Genomic DNA, 20,753 nt, shown 5'->3' with positions numbered 1-20,753 from the left:
TCACCAGAACTACCACCATCATTATTTCTTAATATATATGCTAAAAATGTAGAGTACACCATGACAGTCTAACAAAAATTTTAATAATTTCATGTAAACAATTTTTTTCTGAACTGGATTATATTCAAAAAGGTTTACTTGCTAAAAAAATATACTGTTTTCCCCCACCCCAACACACATGAGAAAGAACCTGTGTTGCCTCCAATATGTATTTTAAACAAAAAATCTGCCCTGAACCAAGTGTAAGCATAGCTCATTAAGGTACACACAAACCTTTACAGACAAAACCAGTAAGTTTAATATAAGAAAGGCCTAAATAACTTAAAGCATTCTTTCTTACTTCATTGGTCACTGGAATGGAATATGAATAGTTTTGAACATTACTTTGTGACCTAAAAAATCAGCAAATATAATAATTAGTTCTAAAATTATGATGTGATAAGCGACTAGTTGGCAATCATTATATACAAATGCAATACAGCTGAGTAATATTATTAGAGATAGCTTGTATTACCTTATGAAGCTTTCATAGTTTCTACATTTGGCTTTGAAATAATGCTGGATCTAATATCCACTTGACTTATATAATAGCTTGTATGACTTACAAAAATAAATAATTTAAATTTTGAGAAAAGATTAAAGTTATTATAAAGTGTTCAACTGCAAAAAAAAAAGTGTACATTATCTTTGTGCTTGCATTTATTTTGTGTTCTTGAGAAATGGAGTAGAAAACCAGATGTAGGTTTCAAGAAAATCCAAAAGCCACTGTAACTTACCCAGTTTGATATTGATATTTTTGTTTAATAAGTTTTCCATATTCATTTTCGATAAAAATTGCTGGAATAGGATAGTCGGGATCTGAAAATTTAACGAATCTCATTAACAATGTTACATCATTTATTCAAGAAAAAAAAATGCTTACTGAAGGTCACTTTATGAAGTATTTTATATTAAACAAATTCAATGTTTAATGTATTATTATGATATCTTAAATCTCATCCATTTCTGTTATCATGCAACCAATTTCTTACCTTCCCTTCACAGCACAGGGTTTTACTACATATATTAGATTGTTATGCAATATTTTTACTAAAAAAATTTTTTTGGAAAGTTTTTCCACTGTTAAAATATAAATTAAAGATGGCAAGAAATTATATTCTGGAACAGTTCAAGATGAGTATTATCAATGGCAAAGAAATGGAGCTGACTGAAGAATTGGATAAGTACCAAATCGACATAATAGGGGTGACTGAAACAAAGAAGACAAGAACTGATGAGATCTTTCTAAGCAATAAATATGAAATGTTATATTCAGGCAATAACAATCAGGGAAAAAGCAGTAGCTATAGTATTCAATGCTAAATACAAGGATAATCTTCTTGAATGGCAGGCAATATCAAGTAGAGTGATGTGGGCAAATATCAGAATGGGGAACTGGACAACGACACTTATTTGTGCCTATGGTCCCACAGAAGGTTCTACTAAGGAAGAAGTAGTGGAATTTTTTGAGGCTTTAATGAAAGCAACTACACAATGAAAAAAGAAAAGTTGTCCTTGTTGGGGATCTAAACAGCAGAGTAGGAAATGATACAAATGTTCCAACACAAAAATGTGCACAAATTCACACGGAGAGAAGAGGCAAGGAATAAGCAAAGCTTTCTCACTGGTGCAGAACACTACAGTGTATAGAAGATTTGAAATTGGAAGTGATCACCATTTAGTCTTGAGCAGAATAAATTGAATTTCATATTGAAAAGAAGAACATGTAAGAAAGTTTTTAAGCAAATAAAAGTTCAGCAGCTCTCAGATATGAACTGTAGACTAAAATACACAAACATTATTTAAGAAAAAATGAAAGAGTTTGAGAAAAGAAACCAAACCTTGGAGATTCAGTGGCAAGTCCCTGAATAAAACATTGATTCAGCCAGAGAGGCATGTGGTGAGGTTGTCTGCAAGGATAGAAAAATCAAAACTCCATGGTGGACACAGAAAGTTAAAGAGGCAATGAAAGAAAAGAAGAAAGCATATCAAAAGTTCCTGGTGAATAAGTCAGCAAGTCAGCTTATGCTCTTAGAGAATACAGAGACAAATGTAAGAAAGCTAAACACTGTGTAAAACTAGTTAAACAAAACTCATGGGAAGACTTTTGTAGTAAAAACATAGAAAATAAATATCAAGAAGGTGGCAAGATATTCTGAAAGTTGTTGAAGAAGCTCAAAAATGGAGGAAAGAGTACTGTAAAAGGAATTCCAGATGATAAAGGTGATATGAAAACTGAAGAAAAAGTGATCCTTGATGTATGGAGTAATTACTTCGAAAAATTCACATATCCTTACGGACAGTAAGAATATGGGAAAGGTAGTGATCCTTCCCATAATGCATAGCATTATACATGTCTGTAAGGGTATGTGCAGTGCATTATGGGATACTAAGGCAATTGATGTGAAGCCATTAGCCTCTATATACAATTTGCCCAGTAGTGAAGTTACTTCACATGCAAACTTTGTTTGCTTATGCTTGGATAAAGGATTAAACCAAGAATATAATTTCTTTGGCATCTTTAATTTATTAAAAATTTTTTTGTGAAAAATATTGCAGAACATATTTTTGAGTATAATATTTTAACACTGAACTTTAGTTATATTACTTATGTACTTGTAAAAATTTAATTTATTTTAAAAAAACATTACCAGCTGTTGTTGTATGCTGTAAGTATTGCTTTAAAGATAAAGTATGAAAAATAAGGAATCTATTATTGTAAAGATATGGCTCTTAATCCTTTTCATAACTCTTTTTTTGGCATTCTGTGTGTGTGTGTGTGTGTGTGTGTGTGTAGGATGAAGGTCAAAGGAACAACAATACAATAGACAAAATTCAGGAATGATAATTACACAGGATCAATGTTATTTCAGAATCACAAAATGCAAATAGTTTAGCTCAAGTTCGGCAATATAAATCTTAAAGTTTGGATATTTTGTTAAAATATTTACCATTTGTACCTAAGAAGATAATTATGAATACTAACTGGATACATGAATCAATGAAAAATTGAGATGAAGAGTAAAGGACTGAGCTAGATAGATAGACAACTTACTCCAATTATATTTTTCTTTTGTTTTTTTCCAATGTTCTGGACTCAGCATCTCTCAGTTTATGCAGACATCAATTCTATCAACTGAATGGCTTAACTGACCATCACTATATGTGCACTCACAGACCAGCTCACTTCTTTACTAAAGGAAAAAGCCTGCTATTTTGATTTGAAATGAATGTACTACCAGAAGGTCTTTATAGCCCTTTTGAAATGATATGGGCACAAATCTAGTCTGGGATGTGAAGAACCTTTATCAAGGCTTTCAACTGAAAGCAAGTTAGCCAGTCTCCTACAGAGATGGCAGAGTTTTTCCTCACGTGACTAAGCAAACAGGCTAGAAGAACATTATCAATTCACTCAAAAACATATATTTAGGCATAAGATTAACCACTTCATGGACTTCAAAGGCCCATAAGTATACTCTGTTATTATTATTATTATTATTATTATAGCAACTCATTGTAAGTGAGGGGTCACATTAACAGTCAAAGTTACATAACTGAAGAAAGATACGTACATGCCTTTTAAAGAATTAAGAGAATCAACAGGAGCTTCTGACCCAATGCAAAACCCTATTCTCATGGTGCACCCCATCCATATGTAATCTGCCTGGATAATAATGAGAATGGGCTTGCAATATGGGATTTAGCCAACCAAATTATATTCTATAATAGCTTACATCAAAACAAAAAAAGATGATAAAACATGAAATTTCATACTAGCTGGGCACTGTCCAGTTGTTTAACTGGACAATGCCCACTCTGTTTTCATCAAGGAACCATGGTGAACAGTGAGAAGACAGCTACAAGAAAAACTTGACATTACCAAAATTCAAGATAGGCACCATTAAAAAAAGAAGGTAGAACTGGCAGAAGAATTAGAGAAATACCATGCCAACATAACTGGTTTTTAAAAACAGGGGATGTGCTAAATGATCAACAGAGGCTGATTCAGGCAATAACAATCAGAAAAAGGAAGGAGTAGCTATTGTGTTCAATATCAAGTAGTGTTGTGGGCAAACATTAAAATAGGAAATTGGACAATGACTTATTTGTGTATTAAGCTTCCACAGAAGGTTCTGCTAGGAATAATTTTTCAAATTATTAGTAAAAAGCAGCAACATGGAAAAGGAAAAAAGTTGGTCTTTGTTGGGCATCTAAACAGCTGAGTAGGAAAGGAATATCAGATATATATAAGTGTTCTTGGAATATTTGAATAAAAGAACATAGCTAATAATAATGGTGAGCATCTGTTGGATTTCTGTCCATGACAGACTAGTCATCACCATGTTTCAACATAGAGATGCAAAAATTTACATGGAGAGGAGACACAAGAAATATCAAATGTCCAATTTACTATGTTATTTTTTATAATGATATCATCATACTGGTTCAAGAAGGGTATACAGATGATCTGAAACAGGAGACAATAGTTTTTTGAGCAAGATAAAAATGATCATCCTAATGAAAAGATAAATATGCACCATAGATATTAACAGATTCACCAGTCAGTCCAAAGTAGGCTGCTCCACTTTGATTCTTTTTTAACACTATCTATCTTAAACACAAGGACTATGTACACAATCATCTAAATAGCAAAGTCAAGACTAGCAGAATAATACTATGAACATTCCTACAAAGATTAAATGGAAGAAGACAACTGTGCTACACAAAAGTTGCTACAGGTATGAGATACTGTTTTTAGAATCAACAATGAAGCAATCTCTTAACCTCAACAAGTATGGTTGTATTAATTGCTGAAGATTTTGGAGATAATCATTCTAAGACCAAAAATAGCACAAACTGCTGCAAATTAACTTCACTGTCCATTCCCTACAGAGCACCTTGTTAGGACACTAGTCCTTTTTTAGTTACAATCTAAACTGTTTCCATAAGTAAATGGGTGCTGTGTGTGTGTGCACACGCGTGCAACACTAATGTTGTAATTTGTGCTTTGATGATGTTGATGAATCAGCAAAATATTATTAAGTTCAGTAACTTAATTATTGTTTCTTCTTCTGATGTTACTTATACTCTGAAGGAACTGTTATAAAGAATCAAAATACAAATATTGTTAACGGAAAAATGAACAATACCCACTAAATACCTTGTGGGTTGAAAACAAGAACCAAATATAGTAGACTCGGTGACAGACTGAAGAATACTGAATGATTCAGCCAGAGAAGCATACAAGGATAGAAAAATCAAAGTGCATGGTGGCAAAAAGTAAAATAGGTAGTCAAGAAAAAAAAAAAATATATAATATATATATACACACACACACACACACACACACACACACACACACACACACACACACACTGAAAGTTCCCAGCAAGTAAGTCACAGCATGTGTTCCGAGAGAAAACATAAAAAAAATTTAAGAAAGCAGTGTGTAAAAGTAATGAAACAAGAGCCATGAATTGACTTAATTGTTCTGGGGACTTTGAAAAGGTTAAAAATAAAGGAAAGCACTGTAAAAGGCCTCACAAACCAGAAAGGCAACACGAAAACTGAAGAAGATATTCTAGATGTCTAGAGCAATCACTTTGAAAGACTGCTAAATAAATAAGACAAGAATTTACAAAACAGTGGTAAAAAACAAGAGGAATGCAATCAGGAATATGTTTCAATAATCAAGGTAGAAAAAACTATCAAAAATCTGAAATGTTAAAATGCAGCTGAAGTACATGATATCTGACCAGAACTTCTCAAAAAAAATTGAGGTATAGAAGTATTACTGTAGACTGCATCATAACTGAAGCATATTTGAGAAGTGGCAAAGACAAACAATGGAAAGGACACTTGAACAAGTTGGGTTTGGGCCAAACAGAGGTTGTCAGGATCAGATTTTCACTTTAAGACAAACAGTTGAGAAAGTATGGGAATATAACAAGGATATGTATTTAATTCTGTATATCTTGAAAGGCATATGACAAGGTACCAAGGGCAAAGTTGTTCAAAAACAGCTGTTATATGGTGTAAATGATAAAATATATATGAACAATACAGTTTATATTTGAGTTGTAAGTTGGCAGTTAGAACTGAATGAGGCACATGAAGATGATGCTAAATCAGGTATGAGACAAGGATACACAGTATCTCTACTATTATTCATCATATATATGAATTATATTGTGAAGAAACTGGTATTAGCCTTGATATCAAAAGTGAAGATATCAATATCGGCTCTTTGTGCAGATGTTATACTCCTAAATAAATCTAGTACAAGTCTTTAGGATTCCCCAACCAAAATGAATACCTGCTGTAACTAATCTAGATCATCAATAAAAAGATATAAAAAAATTAAAATAAAATGTTATCTACATTCTGAATGGAAGACCTGCAGATAAGTGAAACATTTCAGCTATTTAGGCACAATTTTGTTGTGAAGATGGCAAATTAAATATGGAATAGACAATTCAGTATGGTAGGCAGTCAGTTGAATAAATTTATATGGATTAAGACAAAAATTAGTCAAACACTAACTGTATGCAAAGAGTTTTCAAACCAATTTTAATCTATGGATCTGAGAGAGCTGCGTTAGAAAAAGAAACACTTGATCAAAGACTGGAGACCACAGATATCAGAGTTCAGAAAAAAATTAAGGGGATGAACAGATGAAATCTATGGCTGAATTATATCAAAAATGAGGATATTAAGTAGGAACTTGTTAGCATTCAGGAATGTGTGTATAGCTAACCTCAAGTAGTATGGTCACTTTATCATAATGGAAAAAGAAAAAGCAAAACAAGTATCTGATGCCAAAAAGGCAGGTAAAACATTGGAAGGAAGACCAAAATCTAGGTGGATTGATGGAATTGGAAGAGTGAAAAATTAAGATCACTATCCTGACTAATTTGGAGGAATATTGTCAATGGGAGTTACTAATAACGGAAACTATCATGTAGCATTATCACAGTATCCTGTGCACCTTTTGTTGGTAACAATTTTGGCAATGATAATTTTTACTTGAAAAGCCCTATTATAATTTTCTCAAGTAATGAATAACTTTTTGTTCAAGAGATAATAACACAGGTAGCTATGGAAACTTTACAGGAAGATCCTTACTGGGACAATAAGAACCCTAACGAGTTTTTAGGGCTTGTTTTATTTTAGGACCATTGCTCTTAAAGTAGTCTAATCTGTTCACAATATGTTTGTCATGACGATGCAGGCCACCACCACATGCTAATCACTCACTCTCTTCCAGATTACGCTACTTACCCTTTTGAAATACCAACCCCAAACAACACTCTTGCCTTCACCACTAATCACACATATTCTACCATATCATGAACCGATTTTTGACAACATTTTGTGCAAACTATGGTTTCCATTTGTATGGTGGGAGTGATGACTTTATGAATAATAGCAAGCGAGATTTATGAAACAATGAATTCTCCTATTGGAAGATTACACCAGATTAGACGTTATATATTAAAAAAAAAGTAAGCAAACAAATAAACAAACTCTCTGCTTCATTCAGGGATAATACTCAGTTTATGATAAAGAAAAGATAAGAAAAAAATAAAGACATAGGTTTTGATTCCCTTTTACTTCATTAAAGCTTTTCAAAAGTAAGAAGTTTGATGATTTTAATTTACTCTAGGAAATGAAATAAAGCAATTCTTCATCTTAACTTTCTACAGTTATAAGTATAATGATCATTTTTTAATGGATTTATTAAGGTGAATTCAAAATTATACAAAAAAGAAAATGGTCAGCACTTAAGTTCATTTCAATTACACAGAGCAATTTATGGTCTATGTTTAAGTAGTTAGTCAGCAGTTAGAATTTAAGGAAATACAGGCGGTTTGATGTAAAACCATGGGTAAGACAAATACACACATTATCTCCAGTCTTATTCATTATTTTTTTGGATCACATTATGAAAGAAAGTGAGATTTAACAGATGTACTCTTAAACAAATCTAGTGCAAGTCACCAGGATTTTCTAATAAATTGAATTGCTAACAGATAAGCTAAGGTTTTGATGGTTATTCATTACTTATTTTTAATGGTATTAACAACACCAAACAATTTTATCAATAAATGTTTTATTAACTGTTTATATTTTGCTGAATTTCAAATCAGCATCATCAGAGCACAACACAGTATACGTGACAGTGAGTAAGTGAAACAATACAATTGTAATGGACAAAAGATCTAAAGTCCTAATTTGGTGCCCTCTAATGTGGTAAAAAAAAAAAAACATTACAGCTATGTGGAAGTTGTTCTTACAATAACAGTCTCCCAACTTTTTGGCAAATTAATGCAGCCTTATTTGTTTAGGTTAGGCGAATTCTTCAAAGCCATGGCTGACTCAAAAAATAATCTTTCAGATCTATAACGGCTTCGAAATAGCACATTCGTTTTCTTCCATCTAATCTTGTGTGAAGGGTATCCAAAGTGTGGTCTGCTAGTGCTGACTTGCCATAGTAAGAGTAGCGAATATATTTTTTATATTCTTCCAGGCAGATGTTAACTGATCTTCCTGTTTGTGCATAGTAGGCCAAGTCACAGTGATCGATTAAGGAAAACTTCATGCACTCTAGGGTGTGAAGTTTAGCCTTAGGTGAGCAGATCAGAGTAGCTAGTTTAACATGAGGTTTGAATGTGGTGCGAAGGCCATTTTCATCAGTACTTTGGCTATCTTTTCTGATGTACCTCTGACATAGAGAACAGAAATGGTAATGTTGTGTTCCTATGTATTAGGAGAGCGAGGGGTAATAGGGCTATGGAGTATTTAATCTATTTTGTAAGGTTGTAGCCATTGGCCAAGAACGTATGATGTAGATATTCAAGTTCTGTGGACAGAGCTGTATCGTTAGAACAAATGGCTCTGTGTAAGTGTTTTTAAAATGCAATACTGCTGAACTTGATGATGATGTGATTGTTTATGTAAGTATCCTCCTGTGTGTGTTGGCTTTCTAAATGGAAAAAGATAATGATCCATCTGAAAGGCAGGCAACTAACGTATCAAGAAATGGTAAACAGTTATTTGACTCTTTTTCTACTATGAACTGGATTTTGGGGTGTTGGCTGTTTAGGTAGGTGACAAACACATCCAAAGTTTGTTGGCCATGGGTCCAAATGACAAACACATCATCTACATAGCGTAACCACACCAGTAGCTTTGGTAAGTATTTTGTTTTCAAAGTGTTCAATGTAAAGGTTTGCTAAAGATAGTGAGGGGGAGAACTCATAGAAGCACCATTAATATGTTTGTAGATTTTTCCTCTCCATGTAAAGTAACCTGCATACATAGTAAATTTCAACAGTTCAGAGATATTAGGGGGAAATTTACACTTGATCAAATCAAGGGTGTCTGTCAGTGGTACATTGGTAAATAAAGAGTTAACATCAAAATATTATGTCTGAATTTTTAAGGATGTGATTTTCAACTAGTGTTTTAAAATGGACTGATTATTATTATTATTATTTATTTATTATTTTTTTTTTTTTTTAACAAAAGTAAGGGAGTGGCCAGTAAAAAAAAAAAAGGGGGGGGGGGGGCAAGTGACTTGGCTAACTCTTGGGCCAGTTTATACGTGGGACTATCTATGCTATCAACTATGGAGAGTAGGGGGATATTAGGTTTGTGGATTTTGTGGTAATCCATACATAGTGGGTGGTTTAACATGAACTGGTTTTATTTTATTAATGATTTCTTTTGGCCAGGAAGTCACTTTTTTCAGAATTTTTGAACTTTTTTGCCTTTGAGACATAGTTGGATCTCGATCTATAATGTGGTACGTAGAACTGTCACAGAGGAGATCTTGCATTTTTCTGTTATAATCTTCTTGATTCATGATAACTCTTGCATTTCCCTTATCAACTTTTGTAATAGTAATATTTTTATTCTTATACAACTTTTTAAGGCAGTTAGTTCATTATGTGGTATATTGCTTTTGGTGGTTTAGCCTTGTTTAGGATGCTTGCTATATCTAAACATACATTGGCCACTGCTGGTAGAAGATCATGGATGTCCCGTTTTATCTTAATTGTGATTTCTAATTATGGAATTTCTTTGGGTGTGACAGCAAAGTTATGCCTTAGACCAGTGGTTCTTAACTTGGGGTGTTAGAAAGCATTTCCAGGGGTGCGAGAGAAGTTTCTAAATTTTGACCCAGATTCGATAGATGACAGCTATTTAATAAAAAATGATCTTATTGAAATACGAGCCAATGCACATATTCCAATGAAATTTGAAAAATTGGACTTAGAACAATTCTGGTGTACACAGTTAGAACCTTATCCAAGCTGGCAAAAGCAACATTGCAGACACTTTTACCATTTGCCACCACCTACCTGTGTGAAATGAAATTTTCATCACTTTTGCACATAAAAACAAAAGCCAGAAATCGCTTAAATGCAAGTGATGACTTACGCGTAGCTTTTTCAAAAAAGGAGCCTCGCTTCAAAAGTATTATTATGAATAAACAACAACAACAACATGGCCATTAAAAATTGAGATATTGTTTTGTATGTATATGTAAATGTATGTGTTTATTTTTCAATAAATAAATTATCTTGCAATAGATGTAATTTCCTAAATAAAGAAATAGAAACACATTTTTCAAGAGGGTGCGAGAACTTATTTTTAGATTCAAAGGGGTGCCGATCACTAAAAAGGTTAAGACCCACTGCCTAGACTGAGAGTGTTCTTGGCTTTTTCAGTGATTATTTCAGATGATAAATTTACGACCAGGCGGTCTTGTCGAAGTTGTGGTCGGTACGTAGTATGTTGCCACTGTTCTAGGATTTCATATTTCTTTAGGTGTCTGCTTTTAACTTTTTAATATCTCCCTGAAAGAATATAAAAAATATATTCGCTACTATTACTATGGCAAGTCAGGACTAGCAGACCACACACTGGATACCCTTTCACACAGGATTAGACGGAAGAAAACTAATGTGTTATTTAGAAGCCAATATAGATCTGAAAGATTATTTTTTTGAGTCAGCCATGGCTTTGAAGAATTCTCCTCACTTAAACAAATATGGTTGTATTAATTTGCCAAAAATTTGGGAGACTGTTATTTTAAGTACAACTTCCACATAGCTGTAATGTTTTTTTTTTTTTTTTTTTTTTTTACAATATTAGAGGGTGCCAAATTAGGACTTGAGATCTTTTTTCCATTACAATTGTACTGTTTCACTTACTCACTGTAACGTATACTAGCTGTGTTGTGCTCTGATGATGCTGGTTTAAAATTCAGTGAAATATAAGTAGTTAATAAAACATCTATTGATAAAATTGTTGTGTTGTGTTGTTAATACTGTTAAAAATAAGTAATGAATAACTGTCAACACCTAAGCTTATTTGTCAGATTGATGATTCTGCACAGAGAAGATACTTTATATAAAGTGTGGTGGTTCAGTAAGTTGAAACCGAAATTGTCCAGAAAATTGTCAAACAAGTTAGCCTTCCTCAAATGATGGCGCAACTGCGATATCATTCCAGCTTTTCTCAAGTTTAAAGAAAATTTAACATCAGCAATGGCACATCTTATTTACCGCCAAGGAAGTTTAGCATTTCTCCGAGAACAAATCACCGCTACTCGCATAGAGCTTAATAAGTTAAAAAGCTCTATCACCGCTGTACAAGAAGAACTAATCAATGTGTTAAATCCTGAATGTGGACTGTTCTACCTCACATCTCCGAAGTTGCAGCAAAAAAAGAATTCACAAACGTTAAAAGGAGACATGTAAAGAAATATTAAATCCTAGAACAGCAGCAACATACCGTGTACCAACCACAACTTCGACGATAGCGCGTGTCATAAATTTATCGTCTAAAATACTCACTGAAGAAGCCAAGAGCACTCTCAGACTAGGGCATAACTTTGCCATCACACCCAAACAAATTCCAAATTAGAAATCATGATGAAGTTAGAAAGGAGCATCTACGATCTTCCACCGGCACTGGCCAGTAATGTATGTTTAGATATAGCAAGCATCCTAAACAAGGCTAAACCACCAAAATGCAATATACCACAAAATGAACTAACTGCCACAAAAAGTTGTATAAGAATAAAAATATTACTAATACAAAAGCCGATAAGGGAAATGCAACAGCCATCATGAATCAAAAAGATTATAAAGAAAAATGCAAGATCTCCTATGTGATGGTTCTACGTACCAAATTAAACATCAAGATCCCACTATGTCTCAAAGGAAAAAGTCCGAAAATTACTGAATAAAAGTGACTTGCTGGCCAAAAGAAATCATCAAAAAAATAAAACAAGTTCATGTTAGCCCACCCTATATGTACGGATTACCAAAAATCCACAAACCTAATATCTCCGATGCCCCATAGTCAATAGCATAGATAGTCCCACATATAAATTTGCCCAACAGTTAAGTCGCTTCCCCGCTTACTGGCAAATCCCCTACTTTTGTAAAAAATTCAGTCCATTTCAAAACACTAGTTGAAAATCACATCCTTTAAAATTCAGAAAAAATGGTTAGTTCTGATGTGACTTCTATATTTACAAATGTATCACTCACAGACACCCTTGATTTGATCAAGTGTAAATTTCTCCTGGGGTGCTTAAGGGTCAAAGCTGTATAACTGAGAGGAGACCTCCACATAGCCTTTAAAGGAATGCGGAGAACCGACCAGGGCTTCTGACCTAATGTCCAATCCTCACCTTCTCGTGGTGCACCCTGTAGGGTATCTACTTTGATACTGAACGAATGAGGATGGGCTGGCAATTTGGGATTTAGCCGACCAAATTGCATTCTTATTGGTTAAACCAAAATAAAAAATGATAGTACAACATGACAAAAATTCATGCCGGCTGGGGCGTCGTCCGGTTAAACAAGGCCCCCGTTGTTTTCGCCAGGGAACCAGGACGAACAGTGAAAAGTCAGCTACTGGAACAAATCTGAAAACAAACCCCCAACTCAACATCACCAGAGTTAAAGATCAGTACTATCAACGTAAGAAGCCTGAATGGCAAAGAAATGGAGCTAGCTGAGGAATTAGATAAGTACCAGATCGACATAATAGGATGACTGAAACAAAAAAGACCAAAACTGGTGAGATCTTTCTGAGCAATAAATACAAAATGTTATATTCAGGCAATGACAATCAAGGAAAAGAAGGAGTAGCCATAGTATTCAACACAAAATATGAGGCTAATCTTCTTGAATGGCAGTCAGTCTCAAGAAGAGTAATGTGGGCAAATATGAGAATGGGGAACTGAACAATGAGACTTATTTGTGCCTATGGTCCCACAGAACGTTCTACTAAGGTAGAAATGGAGGAATTTTTTGAGGCTTTAGAAAAAGCAACTGACACAATGAAAAAGGAAAAGTTGATCCTTGTTGGGGATCTAAATAGCAGAGTAGGAAATGATTGTGAGACACATAAAAATATTTTGGGAAAATTTGGAGAAAAGAGCAAAGCTAATAATAATGGCAAATATCTGTTGGATTTCTGCTCAGGACATGGACTGGTTATTACTAACACCATGTTCCAACATAAAAATGTGCACAAATTCACATGGAGAGAAGAGGCTAGGAATAAGAGAAGTCTCATTGACTATGTTATTGTTGATAGTGATGTTTTCTCCCTGGTGCAGGACACCAGAGTGTACAGAGGATTTGAAATTGGAAGTGATCACTATTTAGTCTTGAGCAGGATAAAATTGAATTTCATATTGAAAAGAATAACATGTAAGAAAGTTTTAAAGCGAATAAAAGTTGAGCAGCTCTCAGATGTGAACTGTAGACTAAAATACAGAAAGATTATTGAAGAAAAAATGAAAGAGTTTGAGAACAGGAACCAAACCTTGGAGATTCAGTGGCAAGGTTGTGTGCAAGGATAAAAAAATCAGAACTCCCTGGTGGACACAGGAAGTTAAAGAGGCAGTGAAGGAAAAGAAGAAAGTATATCAAAAGTTCCTGGCAAATAAGTCAGCTTTTACTCTTACAGAATACAGAGACAAATGTAAGAAAGCTAAACAGTGTGTAAAACTAGCTAAACAAAAGTCATGGGAGGACTTTGGCAAGAATATAGAAAATAAATATCAAGAAGGTGGCAAAATATTCTGGAGGTTGTTGAAGAAGCTTAGGAATGGAGGAAAGAGTGCTGTAAAAGGAGTTAGAGATGATTAAGGTGACATGAAAACAGGAGAAAAAGATATCCTTGAAGTATGGAGTAATTACTTTGTAAAACTGCTAAATGAAACAAGCAGTGATGACAGCACAGTGATAAAAAACACTGACCATGCATGCAGTCAGGAATACATATCCATACTTGAAGTAGAAAAAGCCATCACAGGCTTGAAATGTGGAAAGGCAGCAGGAGTAGATGATATTTGTCCAGAAATGCTGAAGTATGGTGGTATAAAAGTCTTACAGTGGCTTCACTGCATAGTTCAGAAAGCCTGGATTGAGGGACGAATTCCCGATGATTGGAGTAGAGTTCTCATAGTACCCATATATAAAAAGGGAAATAAAACTGAATGTGAGACTTACAGAGGCATTTCCCTACCGAGTGTTCCTGGCAAGATCTATGCAAGTATACTTGAGAAACGGTTGAGAAGAATTGTGGAAGAAAAGCTTGGTGAAGAACAAGTTGGATTCAGGCCAAATAGAGGCTGTCAGGATCAGATCTTCACTTTACGACAAATAGTCGAGAAAGCATGGGAATATAACAAAGATCTGTATTTAAGTTTTGTCGATTTGGAAAAGGCATATGACAAGGTGCCAAGAGAGAAGCTATTCAATACCCTGCAGTTATATGGTGTCAATGGGGCATTATATCAAGCAATACTTAGTCTTTATTTGAGTTGTAAGTCAGCAGTTAGAATTGAAGGAAGTACAGGAAGATGGTTTAATGTTAAATCTGGTGTGAGACAAGGATGTACATTATCCCCTCTGTTATTCATTATCTATATGGATCACATTATGAAGGAAAGTGGTATTAAACATGATATCAAAATTGGAGATTTTAATGTCAGCTCTTTGCATTATGCAGATGATGTTATACTTCTAAATAAATCCGCTACAAATCTGCAAGATTCTTTGACTAAATTGAATAGCTGTTGTAATAGATATGGTATGAAGGTCAGCAATAAAAAGACAAAGACAATGAAAACAGGCAGAATCATTGAAAATGTCAACTGTGTTGTGAATGGAGAACCTAGTAAAACATTTCAGTTACTTAGGCACGATTTTTACTGAAGATGGTAAATTAAATATAGAAATAGACAACAGAATCAGCAAAGCTGGTATGGTGGGAAGTCAATTGAATAAATTCATATGGAATAAGAGAGAAATTAGTTGGAACACTAAATTAACTGTATACAAAACAGTGTTCAAACCCGTTTTAACTTATGGATCTGAGAGCTGGGTCAGAAGTAAAACACTTGACCAAAGACTAGAGACCGCAGATATGAGTCCTGAGAAAGATTAGAGGCGTGAACAGATGGCATCAATGGCAATATCATATTAAAAACGAGGATATTAGGAAAGAACTTGTCATTGTCAGCATCCAGGAATGCGTTAGCAGAGCTAATCTCAGGTGGTATGGTCAATTAAACAGAATGGGAGAAGAAAGATTAGCAAAACAAGTGTTCTCTGCCAGGTTGGCAGGAAAACAACCCAGAGGAAGACCAAGATATAGGTGGATTGATACGGTACAAAGTGCCTTAGACGATAGAAATATAATATCTGATAATGTTGGAGTCTTGACAAGTAACAGACTGATTTGGAGGAAAATTGTAAATAGAAAGTTAGTAATGATGTAAATTTGTTATGTAGTACTGTCATATCCTGTACACCCCTTGAGGGTACATGGCAGGAATTTGATGATGATGATGATGTAAATTTCTCCCCAATATCTTTGAATTATTCAAATTTACTATGTATGCAGGTTACTTTACATGAAGATGAAAAATCTACAAACAGATTAATGGTACTGCTATGGGTCCCCCCCCCCCTCACCTGCTTTAACAAACTTTCACATGGAACACTTCGAAAACAAAGTACACCCAGGTCTCTTTTTAAGTGTAGATTTTTTTATGCAGTTTTGAAGTTATGCAATGCATAACTTAAAACTTATGTACCGTTGTACATAATGAACAATGTGTTGCGGCACATTCTGGAGTAACTGGTAAGCAGTGAGTATATGTCTTTTTATTATCGTAAGTCTAAAATTTGCTAATTTTTATTTTAAAGATTTAATTTGGCACAATGGAGAAAAAAAAAGCAACAAAGAGAAGCAATTTCATTGGAAATGAAAATTGCAATTTTAGATCGCTTAGCAAAAGGAGAGGGATTTACAGCGATTGGTAAACATTTTAATTTAGTTGAATCTACAATAAGAGCAATTAAAAAGAATGAAGTCGCAATAAGAAAATCTGTCATTTCTGGCACAAAACTAAGTGTCAAATTATCATCGTACTCAAGAGATTCTTTATTAGAAAAAACAAAATGAGCACTCATAATTTGGATTGAAGAATTAATGCATGTATTTTTTAAGCAGTTTTGAAGTTACGCGGTGCATAACTTAAAAATAACTTAAACTTAAATTAAATAGGTGGTTATTTAATTAAATAAAAAGCTCTTCAGTTTTATGAACAGATGAAGCAATTGGAGCCATCTACTTCTGCTTCCCAGGCTGATAAAGAATTTCCGGCTAGCAAAGGATGGCTAACCAGGTTTTTAAAAAGGAATGCACTTCATAACGTGAAGATTACAAGCGAGGTTGCAGCAGCAGATGAAGAAGCAGCCAAACATTTTCAAGAGAAGTTAGCCAAAATTATTGAAGATGGTGGATATCGTTCCAATCAAGTGTTTAAAGTTGACAAAACAGGATTGTTTTGGAAGAAAATGCCTAGTCAAACTTACATCGCAAAATCTGAGAAAAAAGCAAGTGGGTTTAAAGCAAGCAAAGATCGAGTAGCATTGTTACTTTGTAGCAATGCACCAGGAGATAAAATGTTGAAATCCCTCCTAGTAAGACGATCTCTAAGACCGCGTGCTCTAAAAGGCAAAAAGATCTAAAACAGCTGCTGTACGTTGGATGGCTAATACAAAGGTCTGGGTAACAACTGCTGTATTTACTGAATGGTTCAATAATTGCTTTGTACCAGAAGTGGAAATATATATGAAGCAAAAAAGCTCTCGATTTTCAAGTTTTATTAATTGTTGACAATGCACCAAGTCATCCACATTTAGAACATCTAAATGTGCAGATAGTGTTTTTTCCACCCAATACAACAAGCATTATTCAGCCATTAGATCAAGGCATAATTGCTACTTTTAAAAAATATTATGTTAAGCACGCTTTTCAATTTCTATTGGATAAACTAGGAAATGAATCTTTAAGAGTAAATGACATTTGGAAAAAATTTTTATTTTGGACTGCTGAAATCATGTTGCATCTGCTATTGCTCAAATAAGACCACAAACTTTAAATGCCTTCTGGAAAGCAGCTTGGCTTCGATGTGTTACAAACAGTGCAACCATTAAAACATCTACATTATCAGCTGAAATCATTACTTTGGCACATGAAATTGGTGGAGAAGGTTTTGATACAATTAGCCAGAATGATGTAGACAAATTGCTTGTGGATAATGCCATGTGACGATGATATTATTGGATATCGATTAACTTTAGATATCGAAAATCCAGAAAACGATAGTGAAGCAGAAGAAAAATCTGTCTCCTCACTGCAAATATAATTCGAGAAGGTCATGAACTGTGCAATAAATTGGAAAATCATTTTCTTGTTAATGACACAAATTCTGAACAAGCCTTTAAAAGTGAGCTGAAGAACTGTATATCTGGATATCGAGCTGTATAAAAAATTAGTGAAATCATCATCGCAAAGTTTAATCACAGATTACATTGTCAGAAGAAAAAAATCAGCACAGAACGAGGGTGAAGCTAATTCTCTTTGTGAAGAACCATTGCCTTTACCATGCAGATCTGATGCGCTAACCATCACTTCTGGTGATGAAAGTGATTTCGCACCACTTCGCAAACGTTGCTGAATATTGTCTAATAGCGATGATAATTCTGATGAAAAAATGTGAAAAAAAAAAATTACTTTGCAATAAAATTAAATAAATAAAGCTTTAAAACAAACTTAGGCATTCTTATTTTCCTGAATTTTTATAAACTTTTTATGCGATTTTAGGTTTGTTTTAATTAAGTGCTTTGGTTTTATGCGGTTTTAGAAAATGAATGTATCCCTAATTTTTCAACGCAAGTTAGGTCTTTTTTGTGCGATTTTTTATATTCAGTTTTCTGTGGAATGTATCTACTGCATAAAAAGAGACCCGACTGTACTTACCACAGCTACATACAAGCCACTAGTGTGGTTATGCTATGTAGATGATGTGTTTGCCATTTGCCCCCATGGACAACACGCTTTGGATGTGTTTGTCACCTGCCTAAACAGCCAACACCCCAAAATCCAGTTCACAGTAGAAAAAGAGTCAAATAACTGTTTACCATTTCTTAACACATTAGTCACCCGCCTTTCAGATGGATCAATATCTTTTTCCGTTTACAGAAAGCCAACACACACACACACACACACACGCACACACGCACACACGCACACACACAGGAGGATACTTACATAAACAATCACATCATCATCCAGTTCAACAGTATGGCATTTTAAAAACACTTACACCGAGACATTTGTTCTAACGATACAGCTCTGTCCATAGAACTCAAATGTTTATGCCATACGTTCTTGGCCAACGGCTACAATCCCTACAAAATAAATAAAATACTTCATAGCCACATTACCCCTTGCTCCCCAATACACAGGAACACATTACCATTTCTATTCCCTATGTCAGAGGTACATTAGAAAAGATAACCAAAGTACTGATGAAACATGGCCTTCGCATCACATTTAAACCCTTATGTTAAACTAGCCACTCTGATCTGCTCACCTAAGGCTAAACTTCACCCTCTAGCACACACCCTGGAGTGTATGAAGTTCCCTGTGACTGTGACTTGGCCTACTATGTGCACACAGGAAGATCAGTTAACATCTGCCTGGAAGAATATAAAAAATATATTTGCTACTATTACTATGGCAAGTCAGGACTAGCAGACCACGCATTAAATACCCTTTCACACAGGATTAGATGGAATTAAATGAATGTGCTATTTAGAAGCTGTTATAGATCTGAAAGATTATTTTTTGGGTCAGCCATGGCTTTGAAGAATTCGCCTAACCTAAACAAATAAGGCTGCATTAATTTGCCAAAAATATGGGAGACTGTTATTGTAAGAAGAACTTCCACATAGCTGTAATCTTTTTTTTTACAACATTAGAAGGCATCAAATTAATAGTTTAGATTTTTTGTCCATTTCAATTGTATTGTTTCACTTACTCACTGTTGCATATACTGTGTTGTGCTCTGATGATGCTGATTTGAAATTCAGTGAAATATAAGCAGTTAATACCATTAAAAATAAGTAATAAATTGAATTGCAGCTGTAACAAGTTTGACATGAAAATCAGTAATAAAAAGACAAAAACTTTGAAAATAGACTGAAACTTTTGTTGCATTCTCAATGGATACCTATAAACAAGTAAAATATTTCAGCTATTTAAGCATAGTTTTAAGTGAAGATGGCAAATTAACTTTGGAAATAGACAAATGAATAAGCAAAGCTAATATGATGGGGATCCAGTTAAATAACTTTATATGGAATAAGAGAGAAATTAGCTAAAACATGAAACTAGCAGTATACAAGACAGTGCTCAAACCAGTTTTAAGTTAGTTATGCATCTGAAAGTTAGAAATAAAGCACTTGATCAAAGAAATGAAGACCACAGATATGAGAGTTCTGAGAAAAATTGAAGGTCTGAACAGATGGCATCAATGGCAAAATCATTAAAAATGAACACATTAGGAAAGAATTTGATATTGTTTTCATTCAAGAATGTGTAAGCAGGGCTAATCTAAGGTGGTTTTATCACTTAAACAGAATGGGAAGAGAAAGGTCAGCAAAACAAGAGTTTGATGCCAAGATGGGAAGGAAAAAGACCAAGGTCTATGTGTAGTGATTCAGTCAGAAGTGCCTTACAAGAACAAAATGTTAGACACAACGAAAAAAAATACTGGGATGCTGACAAGTAATAGACTAATTTGGAGGAAAATTGTTAATAGGAGATTAACAATAATGCAAACTTAATGATGTAGTGCTTTTGGAGTAGCCTGAACACCCCTTGAGAGTATATCAGAAATTGCTGATGATGACTTTCAATTCAAGTGTCATTTACCAAAAGATACTTGCATAAATACAAGTACATTCAATCAAATTTTCTAGACTACAGTCTTTTGTAGTTAGGGATCTAAAAGTTATTAAAACTGTGTACAGTTATTCACAAATTTCTGAACATAGCTAACTAAATTTTTTTACTATCACTTTTTGTGTGCACATGTTCTACAAGCCCAATGTTCCCCTCCCCAATGCCTCTGCTCTAACATAAAACCACTGTGAAAACAGAGCCTACAGTGATGCCAAAATCAGCTGTGACCAACACTGTTTATGTAAGCTAGGGTTAAATAACAAGAAACAACATGTAGCAAGTGACGAATTTTTAATTTGAAAGTACCATTGCTGTTGTCATAAGAATGTCTGCAGCACTGAACAATTAGGTAA

General features: G+C 34.2%; 1 protein-coding gene across 1 annotated transcript in view; it reads right to left on the bottom strand.

Annotated features, from left to right (window-relative positions):
* Nucleotides 1–20,753, bottom strand: part of LOC150100499 (E3 ubiquitin-protein ligase RNF13-like) — a 249,565-nt gene that overhangs the window by 103,747 nt on the left and 125,065 nt on the right. Inside the window, exon 7 of the mRNA XM_090403100.1 lies at nt 777–858. Within this exon, the coding sequence (XP_090259226.1) occupies nt 777–858 (82 nt within the window). The remainder of the gene's footprint in view (nt 1–776; nt 859–20,753) is intronic.

The sequence above is a fragment of the Typopeltis vanoorti genome, chromosome 13 (assembly GCF_054136105.1).
Source record: "Typopeltis vanoorti isolate ZY-2024b chromosome 13, IOZ_Tvanoo_1.0, whole genome shotgun sequence".
Taxonomy (NCBI): domain Eukaryota; kingdom Metazoa; phylum Arthropoda; class Arachnida; order Uropygi; family Thelyphonidae; genus Typopeltis; species Typopeltis vanoorti.
This window is presented reverse-complemented; position numbering and strand designations above follow the sequence as displayed.